The 19,801-nt window shown below is 38.9% G+C and overlaps 1 protein-coding gene across 3 annotated transcripts in view; it reads left to right on the forward strand.

Annotated features, from left to right (window-relative positions):
* Positions 1–19,801, forward strand: part of LOC137284417 (small G protein signaling modulator 3-like) — a 66,350-nt gene that overhangs the window by 36,123 nt on the left and 10,426 nt on the right. For all 3 annotated transcript variants that reach the window (XM_067816213.1, XM_067816214.1, XM_067816212.1), the window contains exons 16-19: positions 2,336–2,406; positions 10,257–10,305; positions 10,742–10,827; positions 14,187–14,309. In XM_067816213.1, coding sequence (XP_067672314.1) covers positions 2,336–2,406; positions 10,257–10,305; positions 10,742–10,827; positions 14,187–14,309 — 329 coding nt within the window. The remainder of the gene's footprint in view (positions 1–2,335; positions 2,407–10,256; positions 10,306–10,741; positions 10,828–14,186; positions 14,310–19,801) is intronic.

A 19,801-nucleotide genomic window follows, 5' to 3' on the forward strand; every position in this document is an offset into this window, starting at 1 on the left:
GCAAAACCTGTTACTCATGATACAGCAGGATATGTATTACAATAACCTAAAAACATTTTGTTTTTGTTAAATCTGAAATCATACATATTCTGAGGATTTTATTAATATGAATGTTTGAAACGTTTAGGAATAAAAGTATAAAGTTAACTAGAAGGAGAGGCACATCTGGTCATTAAGTTGAATGTTTTGTGACTGTCAAGAATGAAATTTCCAATGATTTCTTGTATCATGTTTACAGGTAGAGAGGCACATCTGTTAATGACTCAGATCAATTTCCCTTCTACATGTGATTAAAGACTATCAAACTCAGTTTTTCAACCAGGTTACCCGCATCAGTCCCTCAAACAGGCTATCTGCAAAGTTACTGTATCTATAACGTTTGAGATACACTTGACATAAACTAATTATCCCCTCACAGGTTCTATCCACCTGTTAACACCTAATTAAATGCAGCTAATTGCTTCATGAATGAAGGGTTAAATTAGATTCTGTAATTGAAAATCCAGCCCAGGCTTTTTATTGGCATTGAAATTCTAAACAGAGTCTGAAATCTAAAGATAAGCATCTGTTTGCATGATGCCATGTGTTTTGAAGCACCTCTGATTAAGTGCCTTTTGGGGTCCCATTGCATCATGCAGAGTGTAAGAACGAGCTTGATGTCACTACCACTATGCATTGTTGGCTGTACTGACACTAAGTACAAAACAAATACAGAGCCATGTTTGAGTGTACATGTCAAGGAGCGCATGATATACTCATTGTTGTTTCTTCTACTTGAGCTGGGCAATTTGCATTGGATTAGGCTCGGATGGGGCAGTCAATTTACATGGAGAGAAAATAGATTCTTCATAACAAGGGATTTAGATGTACTTGTCCTGAGAAGCATTCCTGATTCACCGTTGTTGCTGTGTTGTGTTGTAGAGTCGCTGTTGAGTTACTTGATGATAATCCCTAGGGATTATTTGAAAGATGATCCTGTTAGTGTTTCAATGGAAGGGTCAAGACCTGGCTGGTTGAGTTTCAATTAAGTTTGAAGACGTTGTTTAAATGGTTCCCAGTCAGGCAGTTTGGTTGGGATAAAATCAGCCTGGCTGTTTCATTACTCGGTATCAAATGAGTGCAGCAGTGGGTGAGTGGTGGGGGTGTTGTGTCTGTGTCCATTGAGGGAGAGGAGGGAGACTCAGGTGTTACACCTGCCCTGAGTCTTGAGGAGACGGGTGTGGTTGTAAAGACAGGTGTTGTTGACACCCAAGGTCAACTGGACCATTTGACAAGTAACCAAACACCAATGTTTTGCTTCTGAATGCGATCTTATATATACCTGTAGTATAAATAAGGGTGGGATGTCTCAGAAGGTATTAAACTTGTCATAAATCACAGCTTAGAATATCAGCAATGAACACTGCCAGTCACTCTTTTATAGTGCTGTGATAGCCATCGTTTCTTAAAGGGGTACAGTGAAGCAGTTTGAGTCTGCCATGTCTAATCAGGTGTGAAGAATTTAGAAGCAGTTAGGTAGTCTTGTGGTGAAGGTGTTTGATAAGCACACTGGTGGCCCAGGTTTGAATTTCAACATGATATGATGCAGTCATTAAAACCGGTTTTAGAGAGATGTCGTCTCTGTTGTGGGGAACATCAATCAGAATAAGAATAAGAATTTCCTAATCCAAGATTGAATCTCAATAAAAATAATATTAATATTGTGGAAGCATCTCAAAATAGTCAAAATAGTTTTTTCGTTCACGTCCTCACTCACTCACTCACTCATTCAAATGATCACTAGTGATCCATTCAAGTTGATGAGGAATATGGTTTTCTGTTTTCATCTCACAGACAAGAAGAACAAACAGATACTAACAGTCTTCATTGACAGTCCATTTAGGCTAGATAGACACATTTTCTCCTCTTCTCCAAATTATATTCTCCAAATGAGACTTCAGCAATTTTCCCAGGTTGAAAGCCCTGACAAGACATCATGACCACTCTTGTGATGACAGACCAAGTACCACTAGCTGTCAGGGTCTGAGATCAGGGTTTTCACCTTGTCTGTGGATGATCTGTGTACCTGAGTAAACACTTACTGACTCAAAATATTGTCTAGTGGACTTCTACTGTCGCATGTTTGACTGAAGCTCATGATCTGTATCCCATCCCAACGTGTCACAGATACAACAGTAGTCATATAACATGCTTTGGCACGTTACATCCAGAAAAAAAAAAAATCATCATCATCATCATCATCATCATCATCATCATCATCATCATCATCATCGGTATTGGTATTGGTATTAGTATGATGCTATCATTTTCATTATTGTTATCATTATTTTTGCAGACAGCAACAAGAGAAGTGGAGAAGGACTTCCAAAGTGTGTACTCCAGACTTGTCCTGTGCAAGACATACAGGTGAGAAACAAATCTTCATCTTCTTCTACTTCAAGCTTTTCCCAAAGCATCATCTCTGTTCCACAGTACTATATTTTCTGGACACATTGCCATCATAGATTTGTGGCTTTGGATGGGACATGACCAACACAGACCTATACCTGGGTGAATACAGGTTAAATGTTGTAATTAAGACAGTAGGTGAAACTCAAGTCACTACTAGTAACAGCACCTTCCGGTTAAATCATAAGTGAACAGTGTAATTTTGCGTTGATGTTTTTGGTTGTAAATTGTGCCATAATGATAGTGTCATGATGACAACATAAAGATGGAGGGCAAGAACAAACAAGATGAAACATAACTTGAGGTAAAAATGTGCATAAAAATATGTCTTTTGTTTCCATGGTTTGATGTTTCTTCCTGTCTTCAATAAGAAAATAATACTTCTTCCACTGGTTTGTAGGGTGGTGGGTTACATCAGTGGTTAAAGTGATCACTCATCACAAAAGTCCTGGGTTCGATTCCACACATAGGTACACTATGTGAAGCCCATTTCTGGTGTCCTTCACCATGAACTTGCTAGACTATTGCAGATAGTGGTGAAAGATCATACTTACTCCTTTTTTATCCCCTTTAGCGTGAAGCGGGGGATATAGTATTAGACCATCCGTCTGTCCATACTTACAGATTAGAATATCTGAAGAACCATACTCTAGATTCTTTTCATATTTGGTATCTAGGTTTATCACAGTAAACGAAAGGTCTCAGTCAGTTTTGGTGGCCTTGACCTTCATCTCAAGGTCACAAGCAGACTTAACCATTTTACCTTGTCAGCAGGATATCTCCAGAACCGTTCACCGGATTTTCTTCATATTCAACACCAAGCTTTATCTAGGGAAGGTGCAGGGCCTAGTCGATTTTGGTGACCTTCAGTTAATCTTCAAGGTCACAGGGCCTGTTTTGTAGGAGTTTCATACCCTGATCAAGGTTTAAAGTATTTTTGTGTTTGAACAACTACAGTGCAAGATATCAAGGGAGTTTGAGAGTAATATTTTTTGTTGACATTTTATTTGTGTTTATTTTTTTAATGCCACATTCAGCATCATTGTCCACAAAGATTCTGTGTTAGTTTCTGAAATTATTCCTTTAACTACACCATGACAACTTGAATGGGACACATGTAAATATATTTATTATGGTAAGTCTGAAGTGGCAGTAAAACAAATTTCATTTACTTCTTTATGTTGCTTCTGTTAATGAAGGAGTTAATCTATGGTTAAATCTGTAGGATCTTTGCCATATCGTCATGGGAATCTTGGAAACATCAGATGTTGTGTAAAGGGATTTCTTCAAGAAGAGCTGCTCTCTTCCCCTTCTCTTTGGTGTCTCTCAGCTAAGGCCTTCTGTCTATATTTATCACTTTTATCGGAAGGGTTACAAAGCAACCTTGACAAGCATTTCAGGAGGAAAATATTGTGTAACTTGAGGGAAGAGTTTGTGAAAAATGAAAAGAAAACAGTCCCAGATGTTGAGCATGTCAGAGCGTGGAGACTGAAAGTGGAGTGCGTGGTGATGGTTTGTGATGACGGGGCTTGCAGGTGGTGTTATTTGATGAGATGTTGCTCCAGCAAACTGAGTTGATGTGCAGATGCAGCTTCACCAGATGTAGGTATTCACTCAGTCTTAATGCAGTATTCACCTTCTTTGCACAAACATACTCAGATTGTTGCCTAGCGTTTGAAGGAATTTCTTTAAGTGTGGCTATTATACACTGTAGAATTTGACTTATTTTCCATTTGGCTTATGTATGCCAGAATTGTTGTGGGTATATACTCCAGATTTGCCCTGATCTTTCGTGGTTTGTCAGCACCGACCTGGTTGGTTTCACTTAAATGGTACAGTTCTGATCTGCTTCTGACCAGTGAAGATCTGGGTTGGAATGTATTTTCAGTAAAACATGCATGTCATTTACAATAAGGAACTAATGGGATTGGGTGGTCAGGCATGCTTACTTGGCTGACATACTGTATATCATTAAATTTTTGCGAGCATGATATTTTTGCAAAAATTGCGAATGACTTGAGCTTGCGAAAATATCATGACGCAATTTACTGGTACAATGCAATGAATAATCAGCAAACAACCTGTCCTATCTTTGGTTTATTATTCACCACTTCATATAATTAACAATAGATCTAGACAATACACATATTAAGTGAGTGAGTGAGTTTGGTTTAACGCCGCTTTTAGCAATATTCCAGCAATATCACGGCAGGGGACACAAGAAAATGGGCTTCACACATTGTACCCATATGGGGAATCGAACCCATGTTTTTGGCGTGACGAGTGAACACTTTAACCATTAGGCTACCCCACCGCCCCTCATATTAAGCAATGACAACAGCGCGAAGAATGACTAATTACTAGCATTACTCGTACTCACGTGTCACATGTCAAACAATGGATACCTGAACAAAAGTCACTAAATCAGTACATCCAATAGTCCAGACAGGAACCAATAACGCAACACACATTTCATAGAGACTGTTTGAAAGGCCGAGACCATCCAACAGGCGTGGGTAGGTTTCATGACACTTATCTGGAGATCAACAGATTCGCTGTCCCTGACTAAACTGGTCCTTCATCAGTACCAATTTATTAGAATCATTCCATTTAATTTAATCCCTTTTAACTGTTTTAAGCTTATCTGACCTATGCAGCAAGTGTTGTTTTAAGGAAAACATCACTGATTGCATACATGTACTCCACTGAATGGTGTTCAAGATTAGCTACAAACTTTAATATGTGATTGGATTTACTCCAAATAAAACTTTCAGATGCAAGTAGGCTTTGAAACTGTCAAACTAAACTATGTTTTGAGAATTATGCAAGTTGCAAAAATATTGTGACGTAAAAACGTCTGTTGGTCGGAATATGATGACACAAAAATTTCGTGATTTACAGTATGTCACTGTGTACCAGTATTGTAGAGTGATGTCATGCTGTTTATCAGTGGATTGTCAGGTCCTGATTCAATTATTTACAGACCACCATTGTATAACTGAAATATTGATGAGTGCTAAAAGGGATATTGCAAAAGAGGCATAAAACTATACTTACTAACTCATAAGTTTCTTTTAGCACTGGTCAACATTCTTGTAAAATATCTGAAGAGCCAAAACTGTTTGAATAATGAGCATAAAGCATTACATCCTTGAATAACTGACCTTCAACTCTACTTCGAGAAAGATTTTGTTCTGAATAGCAAAAGCAATGCAAGTTTTGTCAAGTTTTTAAATAAAAGACATAAGCATGAATGCTTACTTTTATGAGATTTAAATGTTTCGAAATTGTCTCTCTTTGGCTGTTCAGTATAGTTCCATAATGCGTTTGAATGTTTTTAACTTCTTTTGAGCAGTGTATGTGAAAAAATACAGCATGGCAGCCTGTGTGTTGAAAATTATGCATGTAAGCAAGTGGATTCTCTGCAACGTCTGCAAAAACCAATTTTTTCTATTCACTCTGATGGTTCTATGTTCAATATTGGACATTCCTCTTAAGCCTATGCTTGTTTTGAGGAGTGTGTAAGTATACCTTTGCACATTATCTTACAAGCAGTTTGTGTTTTCTCAGGGCCAAACACGATTCTAAGCAGACATTATCAATCAAACTTCAAAACTGCTTCCATGTCAATTCAGCCAAAGTATACTTTGGCTGAAGTGACGAGACTTATTTGAGAGAAACTTTCAAGTTAAACCTGCTGGTGAAAAACAGCAGCCCTTGAGAAATACAAAATAGACACAGGCACTTGTGATAAGTACAAGCATATGTCATAGGTCAAGGCCAAAGGGTTAATAAACATGTTTTGTAGTCTGCAAGGGAATCAATTTAATTGGATTAAAACATGATAGCTTATAAACACGAAAAAAGTTATTTGACCTTGTGTAATGAGGTACATGTGTTTCCGAAAATAACACCTAATTACCTGGCTACAGAGGGGTAACTGTATGAGGTATCAAGGGGATTTTGTACATTTGTAATCTTTGATGCATGCATGGTTCTGTTACCATACTTTGGACATTAGCAAGATTGCTTTAGTACCTCTTAATGCTTGATTGAATTCTTGAAGGCAATCAACATCATCAAAACTGCTTCCAGTAATATTTATTGTTGTAAGCTAATGGGGAGGGTATTTATGCAAGTTCACATCCACATGTGTTAACAGATGTACCATAGTTGCTCTAATTTGAATGCCAGCATCACTGTAATTGAAAAGTGTTGGAATGCACGACATCTGGCAGGCGAATATGTCCCCTATCTTATTGTTTGATCTGTGAAATGTTGAAGGTGTGAGTCATAGTTATGGCTTGATTCATGTGAAAGTGGAGGATACGCAAGACGTTGTCTCCAAGGGATGATTACTCATCTTTGTTGCTTAAATTTCAGGAATGTGTTCTGATTTACCTCGAGAATTTCATGAAGTCACGCTTTTTCCCACCCATCAAATTTGATGTGTCAGTTTTGAAGCGATGGTGGTATTTTAACAGCCTGTTGCGTATATTACATGTATTAGATGTGTGCTAATTAAGTGTAGATCACAAGCAGTGCTTTGGCATGGGGCATATTCCCGTGGACTATCAGGTGTAGGTGTAAGAACATGTGGTGTTTGGATTTCCCATGTTGGTCACAGGGCTTGGTCCCCTGCCAGCCTTCTTCTGATTAGAGTGAACATTTCATAAACTATTAGGGGTCAAATATTCCAGGAACACAGAGGGTTAGAAGGCAACCTGCACGAGGCCTGTTTACAGTAAATGTACAGGAGCTGAGTTTTGACCTATACGTGCCAGGATTTTGTATCTGTGGGTTTGAATCCCAGATAAACTCTGAATGGTATCTTGGTCTGTCCTCATTATCAGCACCATCCCTATGCTTATAGTTTCATGTTAGAGTCCAGTTTCAATATAGAAGCATTTGTTTGTCTGATTGTCCGCATGTTTTTAATTTTGGAATTTAATTGTTGCAATAGTGAGTTTAATTTTATGACACCTTTAGCAATATTCTACCAGTATCACAGTAAGAGATTTCACGTATCATAACCATGTACAGAAATGAACTTGGCTCTTTGGCGTGATGAGCAAATGCTTTAACCACTAGGCTACTCGACCCCCCTGAATTGTTATATAGAGCAGTATTAATCCTGAAGCTGTCACTCACTGACAAGCGGTTAAGAAAATGTTGGTTTTGTGCAACATATATGTTGCATGTATAGGGAATACATTAGATGTTGGGGCACTACTGGTAGTCATTAAGCCATTGGATCATATATAGAAGGGTAAGAACGTGAATGTGCATATCTCATGCCACATGTAGATGTTGAGGAAGGAAAGTATTGACGACTAGTCTGAACAGACTCCTATCCACATAGGATAAATTGTTTGACCAAAATTCCTGTCTAAATTAGTCCATGTTGATAAAAAGTGAGGATACCAGCCTATATCCCACATGGGAGATTTGGCGACCGACCCCCATACCACATGAGTCCACAAAGAAGAATTTTGGCAGTCAGCCTTAATACATGCAGTGTTTTCAATTGGGGATGTAAGTAAAGGAACCCATGCCATACTCAGGTACTCCATATGTTGAGAAAGTGAAGAAGATTGTGTTCGTTCTTGGCTCTTAGGACTTTAAAATTCACATGAACATTGAAAACATTGGGGACTAAAATACATACCCCATAATTGTTCATGGAAAGCATATGGGATCAACACGCATACCACATGATTGTATATTGAAAACATTTGGGACAAACATGCATACCACATGATTGTATATTGAAAACATTTGGGATAAACACACATACCTCATGATTTTGTATTGAAAACATTTTGGACAAACACGCATACCTCATGATTGTATATTGAAAACATTTGGGACAAACACACGTACCACATGATTGTACTCTGAAAAGATTAGGGACAAGCACACACCACATAACTGTACATTGAAAACATTTGGGACCAACACAGATACCACATGACTGTACACTGAAAAGATTTGGGACAAACATGTACTACATGATTGTATGTTGATGAGATTTGGGGCCAGCTCACATGCCCAATGTTTGTACACTGAAAAGATAAGGGACCAACATATACTAGATGATTGTACACTGAAAACATTTGGGACCAACACATGCTACATGATCGTACATTGATGAGATTGGAAGTCAACACACATGCCAAATGATTATACATTGACAACATTAAATTCATGACATTGAGGACAGCCACACATACGACATTCCACATTGCTGAGCGGATTTCCAGTCCTTTTCCCCCGAGATGATATTGCTGGAACATTGCTAAAAGCACTTTGAAACTAAATTCACTCTTTGCTTACTCACTCTGGGGCAGATATTGGAGACCAACTCATATCACATGATTCCACAAGGTACATACTGGGGATCCACACATACAACTTGGTTGACAAGAGAAGCTAGGTAACCAACATACATATAGCATACCTCATGTCTGACAGTTAAGACAGTGAAAGAGGTGATAAATTCCAAATCGCTCATCACCTTCCAGATATCTGTAGAACAGCACACATATCATCTTACGACACAAGGAATCAAATAGGTGACCTATCTATATATGAGCATGTAGAGGGAAATTACTACCTTACTAAGTGACTTCACTAAATGTGCTCCATCTGCTGACAGTGCGTGCACACGCACGCACGCACGCACGCACGCACGCACGCACGCACGCACGCACGCACGCACGCAGGCACGCAGGCACGCACGCACACACACGAAGCCAACTGCTCACCCAGGGAATTGCTCACATGGGGTAGAGGTAATCTTTTACATCGATTCTCTGAACTTTAGGAGCAATTACTGGTCCAATTATTACTGGCAGTTATATGACAGTGGTGCTGATAGCCAACATCAGAGCCTGTCTGTATATCTGTTGTTATCTTAATTACACAAGGCTTAGTTCAGGTAGTCTGCATTCTTTGAAGATTCTTGAGATGCTTGATCTATATTTTCTTTTTACCTGCCTCTTGCTGGCACTCACTGATCAAGTATTTTAGCAGGAGAACTGATCATGCTTTGCCAGGCTGGCAATGCACAGTGTAGGGCATTACTAGGCTTTTGTATTGCAGTCTGTTGCAATAGTGATAATTCATATACTGTCATATATGCACAAATCTATTTCATGCATTCTTTCATCTGTGGTTTATGTTCTTTACTTGTTAAAAACACCTAAAGAAAATAACTTGAAGGTTTGGTTCTGAAGCTGACAGTTTACACTTAGAGATGTTGTCTTCAGTTGTCTGATCACAATTTTCTTTATCCTATTCCACACATTTTTGATAATTTTAGTGGACACTATAAAGCACCTTTATCCATGCACTACATGCTCAAGAAGCTAAGACATTATTACTCTGGTTAACCCAAGGTATGACTTATCCCACCAGGTACCCATTACATGCTGTTTGAACAGAAGTAATTTTGAACAAATTCACTTGCTGTAGGTGTGACCATGTGTATGCTTCATTGTCGAGCAGGGCTGAAGTCCTAGAAACTCTCAACTTTTGAGCTGTGAAACACAGTGACCCTTCCAAGGACTCCATGTGACCAGTATTACTGAAATTCAGCTTATTTGTGACCTGGGCCCTTTGCATAACACCACACAACACCAAATAAGGGGTTCAAAATTATACTCAGCATCTTCTCATGACCAAGGGATGTAACTCTTCACAGTTGAGACACTTCTCACCTGTAAATTATTGGAGAATAAAATGTAAGTGCTCTAAATTCTTCCTATGCTTGCTATTTATAATGTTGACTTTTTCAATTTTTGCAGATTGGATGAAGATGGCAAAGTTCTCACACCAGAAGAAGTGCTTTACAGAGTGAGCAAATAGTATCATTTTAATGACTCCATTATGTTTGTATCTGAGATATTCTGTAGTTTAAAATGTGAGGTAGAAAGTATGATGCATGGTGTTTTCCCTGCAGACTGCATCTAGGCATTGAGATTACTATGCATGATGTTCTTGCTTCAGGCTATGTACAGTCAGTGGGATAACAATGCATGATGTTCTTTCTGCAGGCTTTGTATGACCATTGACACTTCAATGCAATATGCTCTCTCTGCAGGCTGTGTATAGTCAGTGAGATTACAAGTGCATGATGCGCTCTCTGTAGATTGCATATAGTCAGTAAGATCACAATGCATGATGTTCTCTGTGATTCTTTGTTCTCTAAGTTCTCTGTGACTTTGCATGATGCACTCTCTGTAGATTGCATATAGTCAGTGAATTATAATACATGATGTTCTCTCTGCAGGCGGTACAGGCTGTGAACTTCTCCCATGATGCTTGTCACTCACAGATGGATGTCAAGTTCCGTTCCCTCATCTGCTGTGGTCTCAAGTAGGTAGTCTTAAAATAACAGTGACAAAAAAAACCCAAATTGTTCTTGTCTAGCCTTGACTTCATCTTGCTCCGCTAAATAAGGGAAAATATGTTTACACATGCCACAATGTAACAAACAACTTTGACTGTCATTGGTCACTGATTCTCACATTACCAAGAATATTCTGTGTTTCAACATCAAACTACCTCATCTCTATATTTTCATGAATCAAACTTTTGAACACCTAGGCTTTAGCTGATTTTGCATGTTATATTTGTTTATTGGAATTCATATTTGTTACACGCCTGTTAACATGTTAACGTTGACAAATACTGTGCTGTACTAGGAATCTTTGAAATCGAGTCAACTAACACCTGTGAGCTTATGTATCTATCTGACCTATCTATCTGTTGATGGTTGTCCTAGGAGCAGGAGCAAGCTTTTTTATATGGAAAGCCTTTTTATCATGGTTGTTTAGTTCTGAAGTTCTTCAAGAAGTAAACCCTTCAAAAATGAACCCTTCTAAATGACGTGTTCATTTTTACTCTCCTGTTCATTGCATTTTATTGCTGGAGTATCTGGGTTACTCTTGACTTGGAAAGTATGCGACAGAGGCAGTGACACATATAGATCCTATCTGTGGGCAATGGTGTGGTTTCCTGAATGACCTACTCCCCAGTGGGCAGTTTGCAGGGGCTCAGGTGCTGGGTCTGTCAGCACCAAATTACCAGGATGATGCGGAGTGCTACAGCGTCACATCAGAGTCTTCGTGAAGTGATGCAATAGTCAGCTGAAAATAAAACACTTGAAGCTAATTGGTGGGAAAGGCAGTCGATTTCCCTGTTATTTGTTGTGTCACGTTTCAAGTGCCTCTCCTCTCTTTTCTCTCCGCCGTTCTCCCCCCCCACCTCCCACAACAGCGGACAAGCAGTGGGTGAACATTGTGCGATGCGACGGCAGGTGGGGGGAGAAAGGTGGAGACGGTAAGAGGAGGATGTGATTAGAGGCACAACAACGACCCACTTCACAACCCACCTCTGAGGTTACACTTATATGGGTAATACAGAAGCGTGAATTGCCATACTTACTTAATGTAGTGTTCCTTTCATCAGCTCTTGTCATCAAATGCGGGCAGTAACTGAGTCTGTCTGAATAGGTTCACACTGGCTCTACTGTCTGTTTCATCACATTAATATGTATTTCTCAGTGGAGCTATATGTTCATTGCTAGTTTTGGCCCCTGACACTTACCTCAATATCAGCCTCTCTTCAATTGCTCATACATACCTTTGATATTTGTGACGTATTAAGAAAGGATCTATTATGTTCATGGAAAAAACTTGATGGTGATTGTTGATAACTGCATTCAAATCAAAGTTTATGGAAGCATTTGTGTCAGCTAGTTTATGGAAGCATTTGTGTCAGCTAGTTTATGGAAGCATTTGTGTCAGCCTTTGTTGGGTTGTATGCTTAAGCAGTATTCTGTACAATCTTCAGAGAGCCTTTTGGAATCTATATTGAGTATAAGTTGGTGTCCAAATGCAATTTACATGGTTAAATCTGCAGGTATACTACTTAGTATGTTGCTCTTCTTAAGGTAAGAATGAACTAAACAGACTAGTGTTCAGCCACATACATATTGAAACAGTTGTGGTTATATCAGTCATGTGTTGTTATGCCTGATGAACAGAATGTTCTGGTGTCACGTTAATTGACTTTGACACTGGTACCACAAGGCATGAACACCTGCCCCAAGGAGATTTGAGTGCATCTAATGTAGGCATGATGCGTCAAAATGTAGTTATAATGCACTTGATCTGCAATACTTCTGCTACATATACTGATGGTAGATGCATTATCGTTAAACACGTGTAGCTACTAAACACCTGTTCTACATACATACCATCTGACATCTGGAGCACTAGGTGATCCCGAGAATCACCTGCAGCATTTATAACAGTTTGGATACTTGAAAAACTAACACCACCTGTGACCGATGTTTACTTTGACACCTGTGGTATTTTTGCCACATGTACCAACTTTAGAATTCCAATTACTGGTAGTATCAATATAAACTAAGAGAACTGTAGCTCAGGAAACCTGAAGTACAGGCATATTACACCTGCGTAGTAATAATTATGGTCAGTATGACACACTTAGGGAGACATGAAGGACTCACTGAGCCTGTTGCACATTTCATGCTCATGTCAGACAACCCCTGTGTGGCTCATGATATGACACAGGTATAAATGACACATGTAGTACTCACATGATACACCTTTAGTGCTCATGTCATGACACGTGAAGTTGTCGTCTGGTGCACCTGTAGTTCTCATATGATAACCTGAAGTGCCCAATGTCATGACACAAATAGTTCTTTCTTGATACACCTGTTGTGCTTGTCATCACACATATAGTACTCATATAATTCACCTGTAGCACTCATATCATGACACATGTAGTACTCATATGATATACATGTAGTACCCATGTCATGACACAAATAGCGCTTGCTTGATGCACCTGTAGTGCTCACATCATGACACATGATTGTAGTACTCATATGATACACCTGTAGTGCCCATCTCATTACATGTATTTCTCATATGATACACCTGTAGTGCCCATCTCATTACATGTATTTCTCATATGATACACCTGTAGTGCCCATCTCATTACATGTATTTCTCATATGATACACCTGTAGTGCCCATCTCATTACATGTATTTCTCATATGATACACCTGTAGTGCCCATCTCATTACATGTATTTCTCATATGATACACCTGTAGTGCCCATCTCATTACATGTATTTTTCATATGATACACCTGTAGTGCCCATCTCATTACATGTATTTCTCATATGATACACCTGTAGTGCCCATCTCATTACATGTATTTCTCATATGATACACCTGTAGTGCCCATCTCATTACATGTATTTCTCATATGATACACCTGTAGTGCCCATCTCATTACATGTATTACTCATATGATACACCTGTAGTGCCCATCTCATTACATGTATTTCTCATATGATACACCTGTAGTGCCCATCTCATTACATGTATTTCTCATATGATACACCTGTCATATTCACGTCATGATGCATGAAGTACTCACATAATACACCTGTAGGAGTCATCTCATGACACATGTAGCTCTTGCATGATACACCTGTAGTCTTCATGTCATAACAAATATAGTCTGCACATAATTCACCTGTATTGCTCATTTGACATAACACCTCAGCTGACAAGCGACACATGTAATACATGTCACACATACGTCTCCAAAATCCCAAGAGCAACATATATGTTTTTATGTTCAGGACCTGAAACTCTTCACCCTGCTAAGTCTGCAATCTCTGTTCCAGTGAACAGGTGCTGCACCTATGGCTGGAGACTCTCTGTTCTTCCCTGGATGTGGTGGAGAAGTGGTATTACCCCTGGTCCTTCATCCGTTCCCCAGGCTGGGTGCAGATCAAGTGTGAACTAAGGTAGGTCACAGCTTCCTACGTTATGCCATCACTTTGGGGACCAGCTCAAAAGTTTGATGCCAGATGTAAAAAAAAGATTGATTACTGAAGTGAGTGCTGGTTCCTACAATATCCTGGTGGCGGACACAAGGAATAGGCTTCCCGCATTATATGAATGTTCCCAGTTACCAGCTTGACAAGTGAACACTTTCACCTCTTGACGACCCCATTAACCTTTGATTGCTTAAATTTTGAGGTATAAAAGTTAATATCTCTGTAGGTTTACAACTGGATTAAATCAGCTTACCTTTGCACTCAGTGTTTTATACTGAAGACAACAAATACATCCATACTATTTCACAGATGTTATGCTCACCTAGAGAACTTCATCATGAAAGTTTCAATGCTTATTTGCCATTCCTTGTGTAAGCATTCCCAGAAAATGTTCATTTTGAATGTTAGATTTCAATATTTTCAGAATTAGGTTTAGGAAGGGAATGTGCAAATTGTCTTAGAACTGAAGGAATTCATTGTTTTGCTTACATTGAACTCTTGATCTGGTCCCAAACTATTGTCTTTGTCATCATCTAATTGTGGTAATGTTGTAATGAGAATCTCTTCTTTACTTGGTGTTCTTCATCTGTATCATTTTCTAGTTGTTGTAATGCGAATCTGTTGTAATGTGTAAATTGTGGCAGCTTTTTCTTTATATGTGGGTGTTGTATTTACAAATTTCCTACTTGTTAATACCTTTCAGATCATCCTTGCTTTGCACCTTGAATATTTCTTGAATGCAACCTTTATATCTGCTAGAAACTGTTTCTACATGTATTTACCTTACCTAATTTTTTGTTGTTGTATTCCATCATGCATTATGTTTACTTAACTCAAAGGCTGCATCAACTCTATGCTAATATTTAATCATTAACCTTTAGACTTGTTTGCATCTATGCTTCATTTGTCATGTTTTTCATTCGTTTTCAATTTGAAAAAAAGTCATAGAGCCATTTCTTTAGACATGCTTTTATATGCATGGTGTAAGTGCATGCGTTAGTTTCTGTATGAGCTAACTATGTATATTTCCATTGCTTGTCAACACGTTGCCAGATGATATGTCTAATCACAGACTTATTTAATGGCTCATCTGTGGAAATTCTAGTCAGAATTGAATTCAGTTCATTATGTTTGCCATGCAGTCTGGCTATAATGGTTCTGTTTTGGTCAAGTTCTTTCACTTGCCTGTGTCTCTGTACCCTGAAGGTATGGATAGTGCTTTTACTATCAACCACAGTTTCATTTATCACTGATGTTATTATGTATAGGCTGTGAGGAATATCTGCAGTATTGCTGACATGCAACATGCACTTGTTTAGTGGCTGCCCTATTCAGGAATATGTTGTTTTGAATTTTGTTTTGTTAGTTTGGTGTTTTATACTTAGGGTTGTTTCAGGTTGGAAAAAAGGTTGTCTGTAAATGTTGGGTATGCACAGTCCAGTGACTAGTATTACCAGCATAGATCCTTGTTATAAGGTTATTTGGAGATGGAGTGTGGACTGTTTTATCTTTGACCTCCTGTTTGCTAATACTGTTGGAGTCACTAATCAGTAGGTACTTGATGCTCTACTGTTGTGTCTAGTGTTAAGGTGTTCCATAGTGGGATCTGGTTCTTGTGTGTGATTTACCATGCTCACTTTAATTGTTGCTCATGTTATTGACCACAGGTTTGCATTGCCGCAATTTTCATATATTGCGGTGATAAACTGTGAAATTTGTAACACTAGTGTAACACAACACATCCCTCTCACAGATAATGTTGGAAGGGAACTGTTTCAAGAGTTGAAGGGGTATGATAAAGTTGGAGTAAAAGCATTTGATTGTTAACCACAGATCAGAATTAAGTTCCATACAAGTTATGTGTCAAGCAAATTTTTCATATATGTCATTGCGATATGGATGGAATAATGCTGAAAGAGTTAAAATGAAAATAAGAATCACTCAATGAACAGTGGGACACTAGATTAGGCTTGTACCTAGGTATTTGATTCCTTTATTGCTGACTTGCAACAAATTGTTAGTGGATGATATTCAGAGACTGTTGACTGATTTTCTTTAATAAGGGGCTGCGGTATTGAATACACAAGGGAGAATGATTGTTTTAGTATATACCAGAAAAAAGTAATTTACATATTAAACCCAAAAAATGTTCAGTGGGCATTCCTCATGCGATAATCGTTTTTTAAAGAAATGATTGATTAATCTGCTTGAAGTAAAGCCTTGTCAAGTGATTGCAAATTATTTAGTTCTGTGTCTACAAAACAAATTACAGCACCCTCTTCCTTTCCAACCAGTAAGGGACAGTCTTATCTCATCTTGGGGATTGTTGACTCCTAAGTCTTCTAGTGTAGTACATGAAAGTATAAAGAATCTCAGGGATGTATCAGTTACCTGGCTCCCAACCCTACCCTCTGAACAGATGTAGACAAAACTGCAGGCTAACTATGAATGGGTCTATTATCACTAGCAATCTATTTCAGTTTACAAACTGCAACAGCATGTTATTATCATTTGTTTACACAGAATGGAAACTGTCTAGTCAGAAGAGCACCTTTGTGTGTTTTCTTTCGGTGTAGGAGAGAGAGAGCATGCCTGCATTATAACCCTGCCTTGCATTCCTAGCATACCCTTCAAACATTCACCTTTTTCCTAGCAATCACATTTCCCAAGCAGGAATGAAGATTTCATAACACAGACGTATCTATAATACATAGTGTCACTCACCCTTGGCTTGTGACGTAGATTGGCCAGTAAAGTGGAACAGTAGCTAAGGATGAAGATCAGTAGGGATTCCGTGTATGTTCGTAATTCCTGAAATCACCATTTTTTGGCTGTGCTCATTTGCAGAAAGGGCATAAAGGTGATCTGTTGGTACTGACAGGCTCAACAGCGTTGTTGCCACTTAACTGTCACAAAGTGACGGACTGACAGAAATATATGCGATTATCAAGTCGTTTCAATAAGGTTGCAGTGTTTTGCCAGGGTATACCCTAGTGTCAATATAAACAGCCATCAATCTTAGAAAAGGTTTGGGGATGTTTTTGAAAAGATTCACAGTTCTTGCAGGCAGAAGAGGCTGTCAAGCAGTCAGAGTTTGAATGAGGAGCTCTATGATATCTTATCTTCTTGTTATAAATGTGTTATACATGTGTATTTTTGAAGGTGACTGGTTTCAAGTGTGCAGATGTCTGTTAAGTTCTGACAGCTGATCACTCAGGCATGATGCATGTAAACACCTGAAAAAGGTGTTAGCTTGCAGTGGGTGTTGTTTATCTTAAGTTTTACTTATGGCCTGAAAGATTCCAGCATTCCATAAGTCATTATCCTATTGTGCTATCGGATCCCTTAATGCTTGTCAAGTAAGTTATCTGATTTGGCAGTAGGTGCATTTGTGTTCAACCTCCTTGTTTTGTTGTTGCCTAATAGATTTGGTTTCTTGTGACAATTGTAATTGAAAAATGTGATCGTATTTCAGTGTTCACGATGGTGTTTGAAAGTAACTGGACATTGGGTCCTGTAAGTTTCAGATGTCTGTCTGACCCACTGAAAAATCACAGCACCCACAGAATTAAGTTAAACAAACATTTTAGATTTAACATTTCTTATAATTGGCATTGAAATTATAAACATTATATGATAGCAAACATAAGATTTCTAAATAGCAAACAAGTATCACATGCTGCAAATAACAACTTAACACAAAGACATTGGGAAATATTCAGTCAGACACTGGTGCGGGTTGGTGATTTCTAGCTGACCACTGGTGAATCTGCCAGATTTGTCAGAGGGTCAGATGCTATTCGTGAACACTGGTATTTAGACACTGGGATTGTTGAAACTATTAATCCATCTACTCTGGGAATGCTATATTACAGGAATGTGAATGAGAAAGTCTGTATGGTTTTATGCCACTGTTAGCAATATTTGAGCAATATGGCAGCAGTATTGCCTTTTAGCAGAAGCATTGCCTAAGCTTCCATCAGGGAGTTGGTTGTATTTAGGCAAGCGCATTAGTCGATAGATATTCCATCCCTTGATGTCACTGTCAGTCCCTTCTCTCATGATAAGCAGGTGGTTGTGTTCGACCATTAGCATAATTTTCAAGAGATATTCCACCTCTCCATCAGTAATTTATGTGTCAGTCTCTTCTTGACCCTTGTTATGGAGGTGGTTGTAAGCATAGTCATCACTTGAGAGATATTCCAGCCCTTCAGTCTCTTCTTGACCCTTGTCAAACAAGTGGTTGTAAGCTGAAGAATTACTTCAGGGATATTCTACCCCATCAGTCTCTTCTTGACCTTGCTAAGCAGATGCTTGTAAATGTAACATGTTAGTAGGGAGATACTCAGCCCCATCTGTCTCTTCTTCACATGGGGCTGTGGGGTAGCCTAGTGGTTAAAGTGTTTCCTCATAACACTGAAGACCCAGGTTCCATTCCCCACATGGGTACAATGTTTGAAGCCCATATCTGGTTCCCCTGCCTTGATATTGGTGGATTGTTGCTGAAAGCAGCATTGAATTATACTCACTCATTCATTCTTCTTGTCACCCTTGCCAAACAGGTGGTTGTAAATATAAGCATTACTTGAGAGATATTCCACCCCTTCTGTCTCTACTTGACTATTACTCAACCCTTTCAGTCTTTTCTTGATTCTTACTAAGCAGGTGGTTGTAGGAATTTAATGCTTAAGATATATGCCAGCCCTTCTTGACCCTTGCTAAGCAGGTGGTTGTAGGGATAAGCATTACTTAACGTATATTCCAGCCCATCTTCTTGACCCTTGCTAAGCAGGTGATTGTAAAGGTAAGCATTACTTGGGAGATATTCCAGCCCTTCAGTCTCTTCTTGACCCTTGCTAAACAGGTGGTTGTAAGCATAAGCATTAGTTTAAAGACAGTCCAGGCCTTCAGTCTCTTCTTAGCCCTTGCTAAGCAGATGGTTATAAAGATAGGCATTACTTGAGAGATATTCCAGACCTTCAGCCTCTTCTTGACCCTTGCTAAACAGGTGGTTGTAAGCATAAGCATTATTGAGAGATATTCCACCCCTTCAGTCTCTTCTCGACTCTTGCTAAGCACATGGTTTTAATGATATTTGACCCTTTAAATTTCTTTTTGACCCTTGCTAAAGAGTTGTTTGCAAGCATAACCATTACTTGAGAGATACTCAAACCATTCAGTGTCTTCTTCACCCAACTCATTCATTCTTGACCCTTGCTAAACAGGTGGTTGTAAAGATGGGCATTACTTGAGTTATATTCCAGCCCTTCAGTCTCATCTTGACCATTGCTAAGCAGGTGGTTGTAAACAGAAGCATTTCTTAAAAGATATTCCAGCCCTTCAGTCTTTTCTGACCCTTGCTGAGCAGGTGGTTGTGTATATAAGCATTACTTGGGAGATATTCCAGCCCAAGTAAACTAGGCATTGATCAGTGACTGTGCCAAGGTTTTGCTACAGGA

The sequence above is a fragment of the Haliotis asinina genome, chromosome 5 (assembly GCF_037392515.1).
Source record: "Haliotis asinina isolate JCU_RB_2024 chromosome 5, JCU_Hal_asi_v2, whole genome shotgun sequence".
NCBI classification, from domain to species: Eukaryota; Metazoa; Mollusca; class Gastropoda; order Lepetellida; family Haliotidae; genus Haliotis; species Haliotis asinina.